The 14,124-nt window shown below is 35.2% G+C and overlaps 1 protein-coding gene across 1 annotated transcript in view; it reads left to right on the forward strand.

The window, feature by feature from the left end:
* The first annotated feature begins 1,719 nt into the window (after nt 1–1,719).
* TMPRSS15 (transmembrane serine protease 15) overlaps nt 1,720–14,124 on the forward strand; it is a 115,707-nt gene continuing 103,302 nt past the window's right edge. The window contains exons 1-4 of the mRNA XM_045851784.1: nt 1,720–1,865; nt 3,880–4,009; nt 4,288–4,355; nt 13,406–13,557. Coding sequence (XP_045707740.1) covers nt 1,720–1,865; nt 3,880–4,009; nt 4,288–4,355; nt 13,406–13,557 — 496 coding nt within the window. The remainder of the gene's footprint in view (nt 1,866–3,879; nt 4,010–4,287; nt 4,356–13,405; nt 13,558–14,124) is intronic.

The raw sequence follows: 14,124 nt of genomic DNA on the forward strand, positions 1-14,124 counted from the left end.
ACCCTGTGCTGAGAACAGAGCGTGTAAACTCATTTTGCTATCTTCTCCTTCCCTTATAAATATTCAAAAGAAGTATAATAAAGTTCTTGATTTCCCAAAAACTAATTGAACTGCATCAACTATAATGAAAAAGACAATAATTGGGCCCCCGTGTTTTGGCTCCTCAAATTCAAGGGGCACCATCCAGGGTACAATTCTATCTAATGGTCTGGCCTATTAACTACAATCACCTGCCAGAAGAGAAGTGAAATAAATGCCTCCCAACTCCATCCATGGTAGCTCTCATTTTATGTATACTTTGAAGTGCCTAATAATGCAATTAGTATTAATTCAGCTAAACGAAAAGTACAACTATATCCCATGACATACATTTTCAAATTTATATTTTGCTTTTTATGACTGAGGATTTTAGAGTGCAACACTCCATTCTCTTTATTCAAGGTTAAAGAAAAAAATTAGAAAAGTACCTATTGCTTATTTTAGCCAATTGTAATATGCCACATTTTAGTCTATAAGGGCCTCTGATCTGGGACTTTATTACCTGTGGCCAGTTTTGCTTATCAGAGCAAAAGGCAAATGGGCTTACTTCAGATGAGGGTTAATTTCATTTACAGGGTGGGACAACAATAGGTGTTTATCTGTGAATACACGAAACACAGAGGTTATTCTTGTGTTCTTATTTATCAATTATTTTCTTATTTGCCATATGAACAACTATAAACCTGCTTTTACCCTCCCTGTATTTATTTTTGAATTCTTAGACTCATTGTTATTTGTAGCATGGCAGTTTCGATGATAAGCTGTACTTCAATTGTCAGAAAACAGTCTAGATTTTCCCAGAAAGCATAGAATTACAGTTATGAACGTGGTTATCATAACCTGTTCTCTTGTTACAATTGGCATGTTTATAAAGCCGAGAGCAAGCGAGCACTGCCTTCCCTTCCCAGAATACTTTCTTAAAATAGAAATAAATGCTTTATTCCTCTCACGGCAGCCACTCCCGTTCATTGATGGCTGCACAAAACCATAGAGAGTAGCCACTTGACACCCTGCATAAGTGGGTTTTCCTTGAAGTTAAATCAATGCTGCTTTACATTGCATAACTTCACTTGAGTAATATAATGAAGATTAAGGAAGATAAGTGGTAGTGGGAAAATTACAGTTAAAAAAAGAAAAAGATGAACGGAAAACAATTGTGATTGTTTCAATATCACACACACACATATACATACACACGCTGAACAGGACAAATGCCTGAATATAACTTGAGTCACGACACAGATGCTGATCTGTTACAAACTCTCCACACACATCAAATGCATGTGCCTAGTGACTAATTTGTCCAGTATGAATTTTATATTTCTCCTAATGGTTTGCAAAATGATAAAGTGTCATTTCTGCTTACAACATGCATTTAATTTCATTCATCCTGACAAATGGCCTGTTCAGATGATTAACATTTACAACTCTAGGTATCTCTTTGCTCATTTACATCTTTCTTAAAGATTAACTGCCCTTTTAAATCTACTTAACATGTTGAGACGCAATGCTGCCCTTTGGGCACACACAACACATCTACACTGACTAGTACGACTAGTGTAGACTCATGTGTTGTTTTCCAAATCTTTTTTAAAAACTTAAGAGATTTTTCTCTCCAGTTGGTGCGAGTTCTTATATTCTCTCACAGTGTTTAGATGAGCATATCTTCAAAAGCCAAAAATGGTGTCAAAAAGAAGTGTACCTTCAAAGCAACCTTCTCTCAGCACCTATGAAGTGATGTTTGTCGCTCTCTTTGCCATTTTGGCGGTTCTCTGTGCTGGGTTAATTGCAGTGTCCTGGCTGGCAATCGAGGGATCAGAGAAAGGTAAGTCCCGGGGAAGGCTCTCTCAGGTGGGTGCACCCACCTCAATCTCAGTCTTCCTGCCCGGACACCGTGTCCACGGCTGTGCTCTCATGACAAGCTATTTACGTTCCTTCAGATGCTTTGTTGTAGTTTACTTTGTAGAATATGAGAAAAATTGGTTGATCTATGATTTATTTGAAACTTAATTCAGAATTCTAACATGAAACAAAATTTTTAAAATAAAAATTGTTCAATTTGTTTCTCAGTTTCAACATACAACAAAGTAGGTTTTATAGCCTGTGAGTTAATTTCGATAGACTTTAAATTATAAACATATGAAAACATTGTTGACAAGTCAATAAATCAAGTTGAAAAATATTATTTATTTCTATGGAATGATATCTTCATTCCTTTGATAAACTAACCATTTTAATTGCAATAATATAAGAAAATATGGATGTAAATGGAGAATTATAAATATCTGAAGCTGCCTGAGTAGTGAATTATGATAAGCAGAAAAAATAAGAGGTGAATTATTATTTACAGCAAACTTATATGTACCAAAAACTTTCCAATGATCTTCAAAGGTATTCTTTTGTTAAAACAAATCTGTGAGTTGCTCTCCTTTCACAGGTAATGAATCAGAGGCAGAAATTTAAGGAAGCTGTTTAAATTTGAATCCTTATAATATCTTGTACATTCATAGCACAACTGTTATGGCCAAAGAGTTAACACTGACACAATGTTATTAACTGAATCACGCACTTTTTTAAAATTCCACTAGTTTTTCTATTCATGTCCTTTTTCTGTTGAGGATCCAATCCAGAGTCCTATATGAGATTAGTTATCACACTTCCTTAGTCTCCAACTCATGACAAATTTTCTTTGTCTTGTCTCAGGTTTTCCTTGTCTTTCACATTTAATCACGCAAATTTAAATGTAATTTGGGGTATTTAAAAAATAAAGTATTATAAATAACATGTTACATCAAATTTGCCATGATAACTATTCCAACTAAATGCATTTTTTTTGTTTGAATTATTATTTCTAATGTTTCTTCTGCTCCAGAAGTTTGTCATTAATATATGACAAATGCTGGTTTCTAAAGTCAGTGAATTCTATGCCCAAATTCCTTATTGGTAGCTTACGGCCTCCATTAGCTTGGGAAATATACTTAGTAAATTTGAGCTCCAGTTTTCTCATCAGGGAAAAGAAGAAATAACTTCTCGTCATTCCAGGTCAATGTGAGAATTACATATCATGGTCATTACAGTTACCATGATTTCATCATTGTGTAAGCTTTAGTTTAAGCAATTCATTTTAAATATAAATACATATCAAAGAAAATATTCTGATAAAGACATTATGCAGGACTTAATGGTACATTTTAGTACCAACAAATTTATATTCAATTTTTTAGCTTTTTCCTTACATTTTTTAATATTGAGATAATATATTTTCTGCAACATTCTCAATAACTTCCCTAACAACAACATTCACCATCTAATGGTAAAAGGTCAGACATGCCAATTTTATAATTATTAGAGTAAAAGGAGTAGCTTCAAGCTATGTTTCAAAGTGACACACACACTGTAATCTTCAAAGCAGTCACATGCAGAAAACCAGCAGTGCCCCTGGGTGTGAGGTATTCAAGAGGCAACTGAAAGCAATACATCGCTTTTAATGGTCCAGTTCTCACCATGTTTCCCTGAATCAGTTTCCATAATTGGTGCCAGTTGATCATCCCTGTATTTTCCAAAAAGAATCTCAACAGTAAAAAAAAAGCTTGGAAGCATGGAATCTGGGTTAGACTTGTAAGAACAGAAAAAAATTTAATATGCTGGAGAAGTAGTTTAATTTTTAATCCTAAAGCAATGACATAAGGGGAAAAACCAACTGATTATGAAACATTAGAACTGCAAAGAAAAAAAAAAACCTCAGACAAGCACATGAAGCAAGAACTTCATGTCTTTATCAGAATGAGCATAGTCTCCCTTATAATTCATATTTTAAGTGTTTCTTTTATTTTATTTACATGCAGTACTTGGAAAAAATTATGAAGCCAGAGGGACACTGAAAATAACATCAGGAGCTACATATAATCCTAATTTGCAAGACAAACTCTCAGTGGATTTCAAAGTTCTTGCTTTTGACCTTCAGCAAATGGTAGGAGATTGTTTCTCTTCAGCTGGCTTAAAATTTCATAACATAGTTTTACTAACTACTTGTGAAAAGATACATAGATTCTGTTTCCTTACCTTGAAAAAATTAGTAAAAGAATGTAATACGCCTAGAATGCTTAAGTGTATGAGTCTCATTATGACAGAGAAGGAAAGTGCCCCTAATCCTGTTCTAAGCAAACTTAAAGATTACTATTTAAATTTTTAAGCAAAAGTGTAAATCTTAAATTTAATATGCTTTCATTTAACCATTTTGTTTCTTAGATAGATGAGATCTTTCAATCAAGTAATCTGAAAAATGAGTACAAAAACTCAAGAGTTTTACAATTTGAGTGAGTACAGCTCAAAATTATTCTACTGGAGGAAGGAAGCACAGACTCACAAAATTGTGATCTGCTTGCTAACGTTTGCAAAATACTGTTACCACTTTTAGGAGAAAAAAGAATATTTAAAATTTTCAGCATTGATAAGCTTTCATCTTAGCAGCAAATAATAATAATAACTCTGAATAATTGATCTTATGTCAATATATTTCTCCTGAGGGTAAAATCTTGCAAAGACACATGGAGGGGGCCAAATCCAAAATATGGAGATACAAATAGAGTGCCTGATTTGCTATGAACATGTGGAAGTAACTTGGTTGTTATACTTCATTTACATTTTAAGTCATAAAAGAGAAGGGACTTGTTCTTTTTTCACCCAGAGGGCAGAAGACTATATGGAGAAAAGAGTGGGTGCTCAATAAATGAATGAATCTTAGATCAATAGGATCATGATATAATTCCACTATGGATATTTGTATCAGGAGTTTTCTCCACTGCAAACTACCGACAGGCCTGAGGAACAAGGATATGTATCAGCAGAAAATTGCCATGCCAACTAGAATCTATAAAAGTCAATAGGTCAAAAGTCAAAAAGAGGGAATTCCTTTTTAAAAGTATCTTTTGCTGGTTATGCTATTTCTCCCTTTGCCCCCTCCTCCCAGTAGCTCCCTTCCCTCCAGCCATCCACCCTCCTTAGTTCATGTCCATCGGTCATGCAGACAAGTTCTTTGGCTTCTCCAATTGCTATACTATTCTTAACATTCCCCTGTCTATATTGTACCTACCATTCATGCTTCTTAATCCCTGTACCTTTTCCCCCATTTTCCCCCTTCCCTCTCCCTTCATATAACCCTCCAAACGATCTCCATACTATGATTCTGTTCCTGTTCTAGTTGTTTGCTTAGCTTATTTTTGTTTTTGTTTTTTAGATGCAGGTGATAGCTGTGAGTTTGTTGTCATTTTAATGTTCATTGTTTTGATCTTCTTTTTCTTAAATAAGTTCCTTTAACATTTTATATAAGGGCTTGGTGATATGAACTACTTTAGCTTTACCTTGTCTGGAAGCACTTTATCTGCCCTTCAATTCTAAATGATACCTTTGCTGGAGAGAGTAATCTTGGTTGTAGGACCTTGCTTTTCATGACTTTGAATACTTCTTACCAGTCCCTTCTTGCCTGTAAAGTTTCTTTTGAGAAATCAGCTGATAGTCTTATGGGAATTCCTTTGTAGTTAACTCTCTTTTTTTCTTTTTTGCTGCTTTTAAGATTCTCTCTTTATCTCAGAACAGAGGAGAGGAATGAGGGAAGTGGGGAAAACTGTAATTAAACAATAATAAAATTTTTAAAAGATTCTCTCCTTATCTTTAACCTTTGGCACTTTAATTACAATATATCTTCATGTGGTCCTCTCTGGGACCAACTTGTTTGGGACTGTGTACTTCCTAGACTTATATGTCTATTTCCTTCACCAAATTACCAAAATTTTCTTTCATTACTGTTTAAAATAAGTTTTTAATTTATTGTTCTTCTCCTTTTGGCATCCATGTGATTTGGAAGTTAGCACTTTTGGAGATGTCCCAGAGTCTTCTTATTCTCTCCTTTTTTTTTTAAATTCTTTTTTCTTCTTTCTGTTCTGGTTGACTGTTTATTTCTTCCTTATGTTCCAAATCTTTGATTTGAACCCTGGCTTCCTTCTCTTCACTGTTGGTTATTTGTAGATTTTTCCTATGCAACTTAACAGGTATGCTAAGACAGGGAGTTAAAGCAACCCTACCTAATACACAGAAACAAACACAGGGAGGCTGCCAAATTGAGGAGACAAATAAATATGGCCCAAATGAAAGAACAGAACAAAATCCCAGAAAAAGAAACAAACAAAACAGATATAGCTGACCAATCAGATACAGAGTTCAAAACACTGGTGATCAGGAAGCACGGAGAACTCATTGAGTACAGCAAAAGCATAAGGGAAGAAATGAAGGCTACACTAAGTGAAATAAAGGGAATTCCTTTTTTAAAAAATAGAAGAACCTTATCTTTTCTACAGAAATAAAATGGGAGTTAATAGGCTGGGAAAGAAGAAGATGTGAAATGAAAACAATGAAAGTCAAGATAAGGCTGGAGAGCCTGACTTACACCACTTAAACACTTAAATAAGCAAGGTTGATGGCAAAAGACCTAGTTACAAAGGTCCGTCTCACATATTGCTTCACTGTGGAGGTAAATAAGTGTTAGTTTGGGGGATGCTGGCACCTTGCAATGAAAGACAGTTATCACAGTCAGGGAGGATGGACAAGGAGAAAGCTCCAAGCCTACTATTTCAAATGAAGTCAAAATATAAGGCTTCCAGACCAGAGAGCAGTGGCCTCATTGTATTTTCATGACAATGCAAAGTCACTACCTATAAAATGTAAATAGACATTCATTTTACTTTTATCCATTTATCATTTAATACATGTACATCATTGATCATGTACTAGCTGTTGTTACTAGGCAGTTGTATATATAGGGGTAGGCAAAAGTAGGTTTATAGTTGTTCATATAGGAAAAAGACATGCTAGTTATGATTATTATAATAATCATATTATGGCCCTAGCTGGTGTGGTTCAGTGGATTGAGCACTGGACTGCAAACCAAAAGGTCACTGGTTCAATTCCCAGTCAGGGCTCATGCCTGGGTTGCAGGCCAGGTTCCCAGTAGGGGCACTCCAGAAGCAACCACACGTTGATGTTCTTCTACGTCCCTTTATCCCTCCCTTCCCCCTCTAAAAATAAATAAATAAAATCTTTAAAAAAAAATAATCACATTACAAAAGAATGTCACAATGCAACTCTAAACCCACTCTTGCCCACCCCTATGCAATTTGTAGCATAAGTATACAAGGAGAAAAAGGATTTTAAGTGATGTAGTTTAGCCTTTGCTTGTCTGCTTTGGCCTGTCATACCCATAGCCTCAGAAGGAAGTTCATTCTCATCCAACAAAAGAAAGAGGTTTGTACTGATTAAAACAGATTCCCTCATGTGAAGATATTTGATAAAAATTAGGAATCCATATTTGTTGTCACTGTGAACATCATTTTTAATACTGTGTTTTATTTTCTCTATAACTTCAGTTGCTAGAAAATTATTTTATTCTCAACCAAGTCTTTACTTCTTTGGCTCTTACCCATTGACCCTAGTTTATTGTAGTTATTAATTTTTTATAGAATAAATGTATCTCTATCTTCATTCCTCAGTCTTTCAAATACATGAAGACTGTTTCTAGTATTGTTATCCTAAATGTAGGTACTCTTCTTGGGTTTTGCCTCTGAAACTCACTCCTGCCTTTCCTTCTACTTCTCCTGCCCACCTGGCTCCCCATAAGCTTTGACACCAGCTAAACCATGTCACCTGCATGGCTGTAAAAGCATCCTGCTCCTTCACTGCCTAGACCTCCATTTCTTCCTCATTATATATTGCATCTGTCAGTAAGATCTATCCCTACATGCCATTAGGAACCAGTCCCTGTCACCTGTAAGAGGATACAATTCGGCAGTCAATCAGTGTTAGTACCTTGTACCTACATATAAAGTAACAATCCTCGTACTCTAATGCAATTGTCAGTTCGCCTGTGTTCTTATTAGACCATGAGCTCCCTCAGGTCAAAGAATGTATTATTTGATATCTGTATTTTCAGAAGCTAGTTAATGTCTGGCTCAGAGAGTGTGTTCTATAAAGTCCTCACAAATGAACGAGCTATTTATTTAGTACCTGGCTTTGATATATTGAGTACTATGTTAGGTCTTACATGTTTCCCTTTAACCCATGTCCTATAGATATGAAAAAGTATGCTCTTACTTTGGCTCTAGCCAAGCCATAAGGATAGAATTTTAATTTTAAAAAGCTCTAAACAAGTTCTCTGGAAGCACAGCAGTGTTAAAATGCATTAAAGAGCCTCCTCAGGTTGAAAAGGCGGGTCATAAAAGGTGTGGTGGAAGATGTAGGACACAGTCAGAGAAGCATGGGTGGAGACTACCTAAGGAGAGAAGAAAATAGAAGCCCTTTCTGGTTAAAATAACAAACAAATGAAAAAACACTCGAGCTTAAAAATCCCCCCTCAGCGCTTCCTCTCTCTCTTTTTTCTCTCTCTCTTTTCTCTCTCTCTCTCGCTGTCATTCATTCATTCTTTTTCTCTTCTTCTTTCTCACTTATCTATCTACACTATTTATTCTTTATTTCATTGCATTTTCAGGACATTTTAGCCCAGTACCCAGTCAGCCCTATATAGCCTCACCTACCGTCTTCCTACCTACCTGCAATACAGAGGCATCTACTCCTGTTTTCTGGGCCTTTGTACCTCTGCTACTAGCCTCTTTTATTGGCCCAAATATCAGGACTAGAAGGAGATGTATGGAAAAGGTTAACATTTTTCTCAAAGTGCTATTTTTAAAATATTTATTCTGTGAAGGTAAAAACCATGCATGCAAGATGTCATTTAACTTTAAGCTATTTGTCTGCTTTGAAGTGAGTGGAACTGATTTCTCTTTTTCAGTTTTATAAGGATTGAGTATGGAGCTCTGCATGAAAGCATCAGTTCAGAATTGTATCTCTAAGGTGTTCATGTTCTTTGAGGAGGGTTATTTCAGGTGCCAGTCTCTCCTTCACTGGGTTCTGCCCATTGAAATCTCTACAAAGCACAATATTCATTGCAGAGTTTATTGGGATAGGTTTCCTAATGGGACTTTTCATGTTTATGTATTATAATATGCTAGATAACTTCATTTTTACTATATAAAGAATATTTACTGAATGTAGACTTTATACATTGGCCTGGTGGTTTATCAAAATTCCAGCATCTTCTTTAATATTTAATAAATGATCTTTTATTCTCTGGATGTTAAAAATCACTATATTTGGAACTGTAAATTATTTCAGCTGAGGAATTTTTTCTCCCTCTTTATAGCTACCTAGGAGACCAATATATTCCCTAAGCCTTGATACATATTTTATAATTATTCTCAAGTAATTACTTCATTGGGGTAGAAATACTTCTCCTAGTTGTATCTGAACTACTTTTAAATCAGAAGTGAGTTTTTGAAAGATGCAAAGGAATTTTGTACAAATATCTGTAAGATAAATTGCAGGTTGGTGCTTTGGGAGACTGGAAAAGGAAATTCAGAAGCAAGAAAGAGAGCAACAAGCAAACATTTAAGTTTCCTTTAAATAAGCACAGATAAAATGGCATATTCCACTCAAAAGAAAGGTGGCAGACTCCTAATTAGCTTAATATTTTTTTAATTTTAAACTCTAATTGGTAAAATCAAGAAATAAATAACTGAAGTCTCAACTAACAATATCCACACTAACTGTGAAAAATGTATCTAAAAATACTGAAAATAGGTGTCTAAAATACCTATTTTCTTTTTTACCAATTTTAATCAAACACATACTACATGCATATGTATATTGTTGAATTATAGCACTAGGGAACAGTTAGTGGTTAACCCATATTTTGTTACTTTAGGTCAACCCCGGCCCCTTGTTAAAGTGTGTGTGTGTGTGTGTGTGTGTGTGTGTGTGTGGCCACTCTGCAGATCAAACAAACAGTTGCTCCCCTCTGGGATCACTCTCTGTTATTCTGCTGTCTGGAAAGTGCTTTGACAGGGAGAGCTTTTAGCAGCAGATTCTTTTCATAAAGCGCTGTTCACCTTCTGTGGTGATATGCAGCCTACCCTGCCCTTTGAGCACAGATGAGTCACCAAGTTAGTAAAGAAAAGACTTCCGTTTATTCAGCAACCCTCGAGGTTATCGATGTCATTAAGGGGAATAAGAGATAAGAGGCGTTTTGATTTATTGCACACAGGCTCTCTGTACAATGATAGGATTTATCTGATTTTTAAAAACCTCAGATATTCTACTGGAACAAATACTTTGAAATGAAAATGGCTATTTACCTTAATAAATAAAATCAATCTCAGAGCAGTGATATAGAGATCAATACTAAACTACTAAAATAACAGCTTTAGCACTCTTATTAGGTGGAACACAAATGTTTATTATGGTTTTTCTGGTTTCTAGTATATATCTCTTTTATTTCAATGCTTACAATGAATAATAAAATAAAATTTAAAGAATGCAACTATATGTGAATACAGGACCTGTAACTCCTGTCCTTGCAAAGCATAAATTATTAAATGCAATGTATAATTCAGAAGTAAGAAAATACATCTTTCATACAAAGATGTTTTATGCCTGAGGATGAACTAATCCATTTACTTTCAACTCAGTGAGAGAAAATTCCAGATTTGTACTTTCTCTACCAAAAATTATTTTACTTCTTTTACTTCCTTAGAAAACTAAAAGCAATTGCTTAGTCAAATTCAACAGTGGAAACTACATAAGGAGAAAACTCAGATTTAGTCAAAGGTAGAAATTTAACCATATTTAATCCTGTCCGTTTAACTATTTGAGAGGGGAGGGTGGTGAGAGACACAGAAGAAGGAGGAAAAGGAGAGGAGGGAAGGGGCTAGGGAAAGGGAAGAAGAGAGAGGAGGGAAGATTCTACTCCTTGAAAGTATGGAGGTTACAAAATATCTATCCCTCACTTCTCTCTCCAAAATAAAACTAGGTATTATCCCAATCTATTTGATTGTGAAGTTCTGGCAAAAATGGGAGATAATTATAAATGTGCGTCCAGGTAAATGTGGTGTATTGTCTTTCCCTAACAAACAGTTTATAACGGTATTGACAGAGATGGTGTTGAGAGTGATGACGGTATTGATGGAGATGGTGTTGACAGTGGGGAATGAGAACTACTATGTAAAATCACATCTGGGAGACATCTACCCCTGGATTTCATTCCATCTCTGATACTGATTTGCTGTAACATTCTAGGCAAAGTTATCTGCATTACTCTGAGCCTCAATCTCCTTATGGCTAGAATGACAATTTGGCCAACATCAGGCACAAAAATACAAATACAGTAATCTCCCTTTTCCAGAGCTTCTGTTTAAATAAATATGTGATGAAGCCTGAGAGTTGTATGTCAGTTAGGATTAAATTGCAATGAACAAAACACACAACTAAAAGTGTCTTAAGCAATAAGTGTTGATGATCTGACATCACAAGAAACTTGAAGGTTTCGCCAGAGGCTAACTCAGTCATACAATAACAGTGACGTGGTCAATAATGTAGGTGCTTTCCTTTTTCATTTGCTGCGTTTAGTTTGTCAACCATAGTTTGTTCCATGGGACCAAGATGGATGTGGAAGTTCAAGCCATCATATACCAGACATACTAATGTTTAACAACTAAGACCAGTAGTACACTCTAAACCATTATTTTATAAGATATGAAAAAGGTTTCCAAGAAGTTCCCATCATTGCTCCCTCACATTCCATTCACCAGGGTCTGCTCATATGCCCATGAACAAAACTATTATTGAGTAAGAAAGGGTTGGAGAAACCATCACCATTTGTGAGAAAATGGAGAGTTCTTCTCAAACAAAATTAACGATTGGCCAGCATGGAATTAACAAGTGTGGAAAGGTAGATAAAAACAATGTCTGTGGCAAAATGTATGCTTTTCAAGGACAGCACGTGATTCCATATATGGATGAGTTCTGGGAACCCTGAACTAAATGGTTACTAAGGAGCCTTGACACTTGCAAGATTTGGTTATTGTGATTTAATCAAATAATTGGAAACAAACATTACAATTTTAAAAAATTTTTAATAGAGGTGAAATGTCTAATTATTGTATCAGAGTATCCTATTTACTTCAAAAAATGGAAACTCAACCACATAGAAAGGAATCACCGCTGCTAAGCTGTAAACCAGAATAGCAACACAGACCTTAAGAAGGAACATACTACCAAGCGGACATGTTGGTCTATTATGATCTTTCAGAAACATTTTGATCTTATACATAGTCGTGGGAGAAAAAATGCAATACCCTGTATTCTAAGTTCTATCAAGATAGACATACGGGCAAATAGACAAAGAGCTCTTCTAGAGTTGGCAAAACCCTTCAAAAAGATCATTAACTTACAGACATCATAAGGATGTCAGTGTAACCGCCTAGATTTTGGAACTAGCTAACACACCATGCAAAATTTAGTTCTCCCTTATCTAGCTCTTAAGGATCTAAGTATAGCCTGAGTACCCCCAGTTTACCAAAGGCTACAGAGTGAAGATCAGACCTCAAGTTTGTCTCTCCAGTGGTTATATCCTGAAAGCATAGCATGAGAGGAAAAATCACTCATGAATCTCTACTGGGACAAAAATGTATTTATTTTTATATTTCTTTAAACTTGAAACAAATAACCAGCAAATAAAACTTTTTAAATGCATGCTACAGCATTTTACATGCATGCTAGAGCAGGAAATAAAATAAAAAGGAAGATGACTCGGGCTATCTAATTGAACTGCGATGTCACAGTGTGAGATGATGTTGGCAAGATTAGCCTGACCTTTGACAATAGAATGGATATCATGTAAATCCCCAGTAATCCAGGTATGCTTATCTTCTTTCCATCCCTTGATTTTTTTAGATGCTTTTATTAAGAATAGGGAAAAAATGTAAATATAAATTAGTTGCCATAAGCTTGCTATCAGGTTTTCATACACTATTCAGAAAATTTTTCTCTGAAATCAGTAAACTACCTGAGGCTTCTCTCTACTTAGAAATCATGTGTGAGAAATTACAAAACCACACTCTCAATTCCTTCAAACAGTAAAATGAAAGTAAATGCCATGAAACCACTTGATTTGCTTTAAATTGACACAAGTAACTCTGGGAAACAGCCTGGCCTAGAAATTTGTCTGTTAACATGGAACTCAGAAAACTCAGATTCCTATTCTGGATCTGTCTTGGTGCTCTTGAAAAATACATTTAGTCTTTTAATTCCTTTTCTTCCACCTGTAAAATAAAGATAACCCTTGATATTATCTACCTGGCACAGATGTAATGGGAATTAACAAAGTGATACCTGTAGAGAATTCCAAAGGCATCTTACATGCATTGAGCCCAAATCACTGGAAGAAGTCTGACTTTTTCTTCTTATGTCATCTTTTGCTTTACAGAAATGGCAGCGTCATAGTCATATTTGACCTGTTCTTTGCCCAGTGGGTGTCAAATGAAAATGTAAAAGAAGAACTGATTCAAGGCATTGAAGCAAATAAATCCAGTCAACTGGTCAATTTCCATATTGATTTGAACAGCATTGATGTCACAGGTATCTGTGAACATTATTTGATTTCTTTGAATCATTAAGCTATGAAATTAAAATTCTAGCGATATAGTAGGAAGCAATGGGATCACCACTAGCTTCAGAAACATGTCTTCTTGCTTGAGATAACACATTTACCTGAGAAACATGAAATACACTGAAACCATATTTGAAGAAATATATCAGTGAGGAAAAGTTATGAAAAATAACTCTTATATTATAAAAACTTTTATAACTCCTCAGAAAATATCAAATACCAAAAAGGTTTTAAAAACATTGACATGTATAAATGAGTGTGGGTCTTACCACATTCTTGGCATGAGTCCAGCACAGCCTAACTTTCCAGAAACCCTCCGTCAGAAAGTCATGCTCATTATTAGTCACATACATTATTAGATTAAAAAGTCAAGTGACAAATCCGAATTCTAGTTGAGAACTTAAAAGAAAAAGAGAAAGGAAAAGGGTCAATTGTTTGATTCATCCTGATTAGTTATTTATATATTAAGAAAACTTTATTTTCAAAATGACAAATAATTTTAAGATAATAAGACAAAGGTGAAGAAGGATAGGGAA

Source organism: Phyllostomus hastatus, unplaced genomic scaffold (assembly GCF_019186645.2).
Source record: "Phyllostomus hastatus isolate PE091 unplaced genomic scaffold, TTU_PhHast_1.1 phas_contig_86, whole genome shotgun sequence".
Lineage (NCBI taxonomy): Eukaryota > Metazoa > Chordata > Mammalia > Chiroptera > Phyllostomidae > Phyllostomus > Phyllostomus hastatus.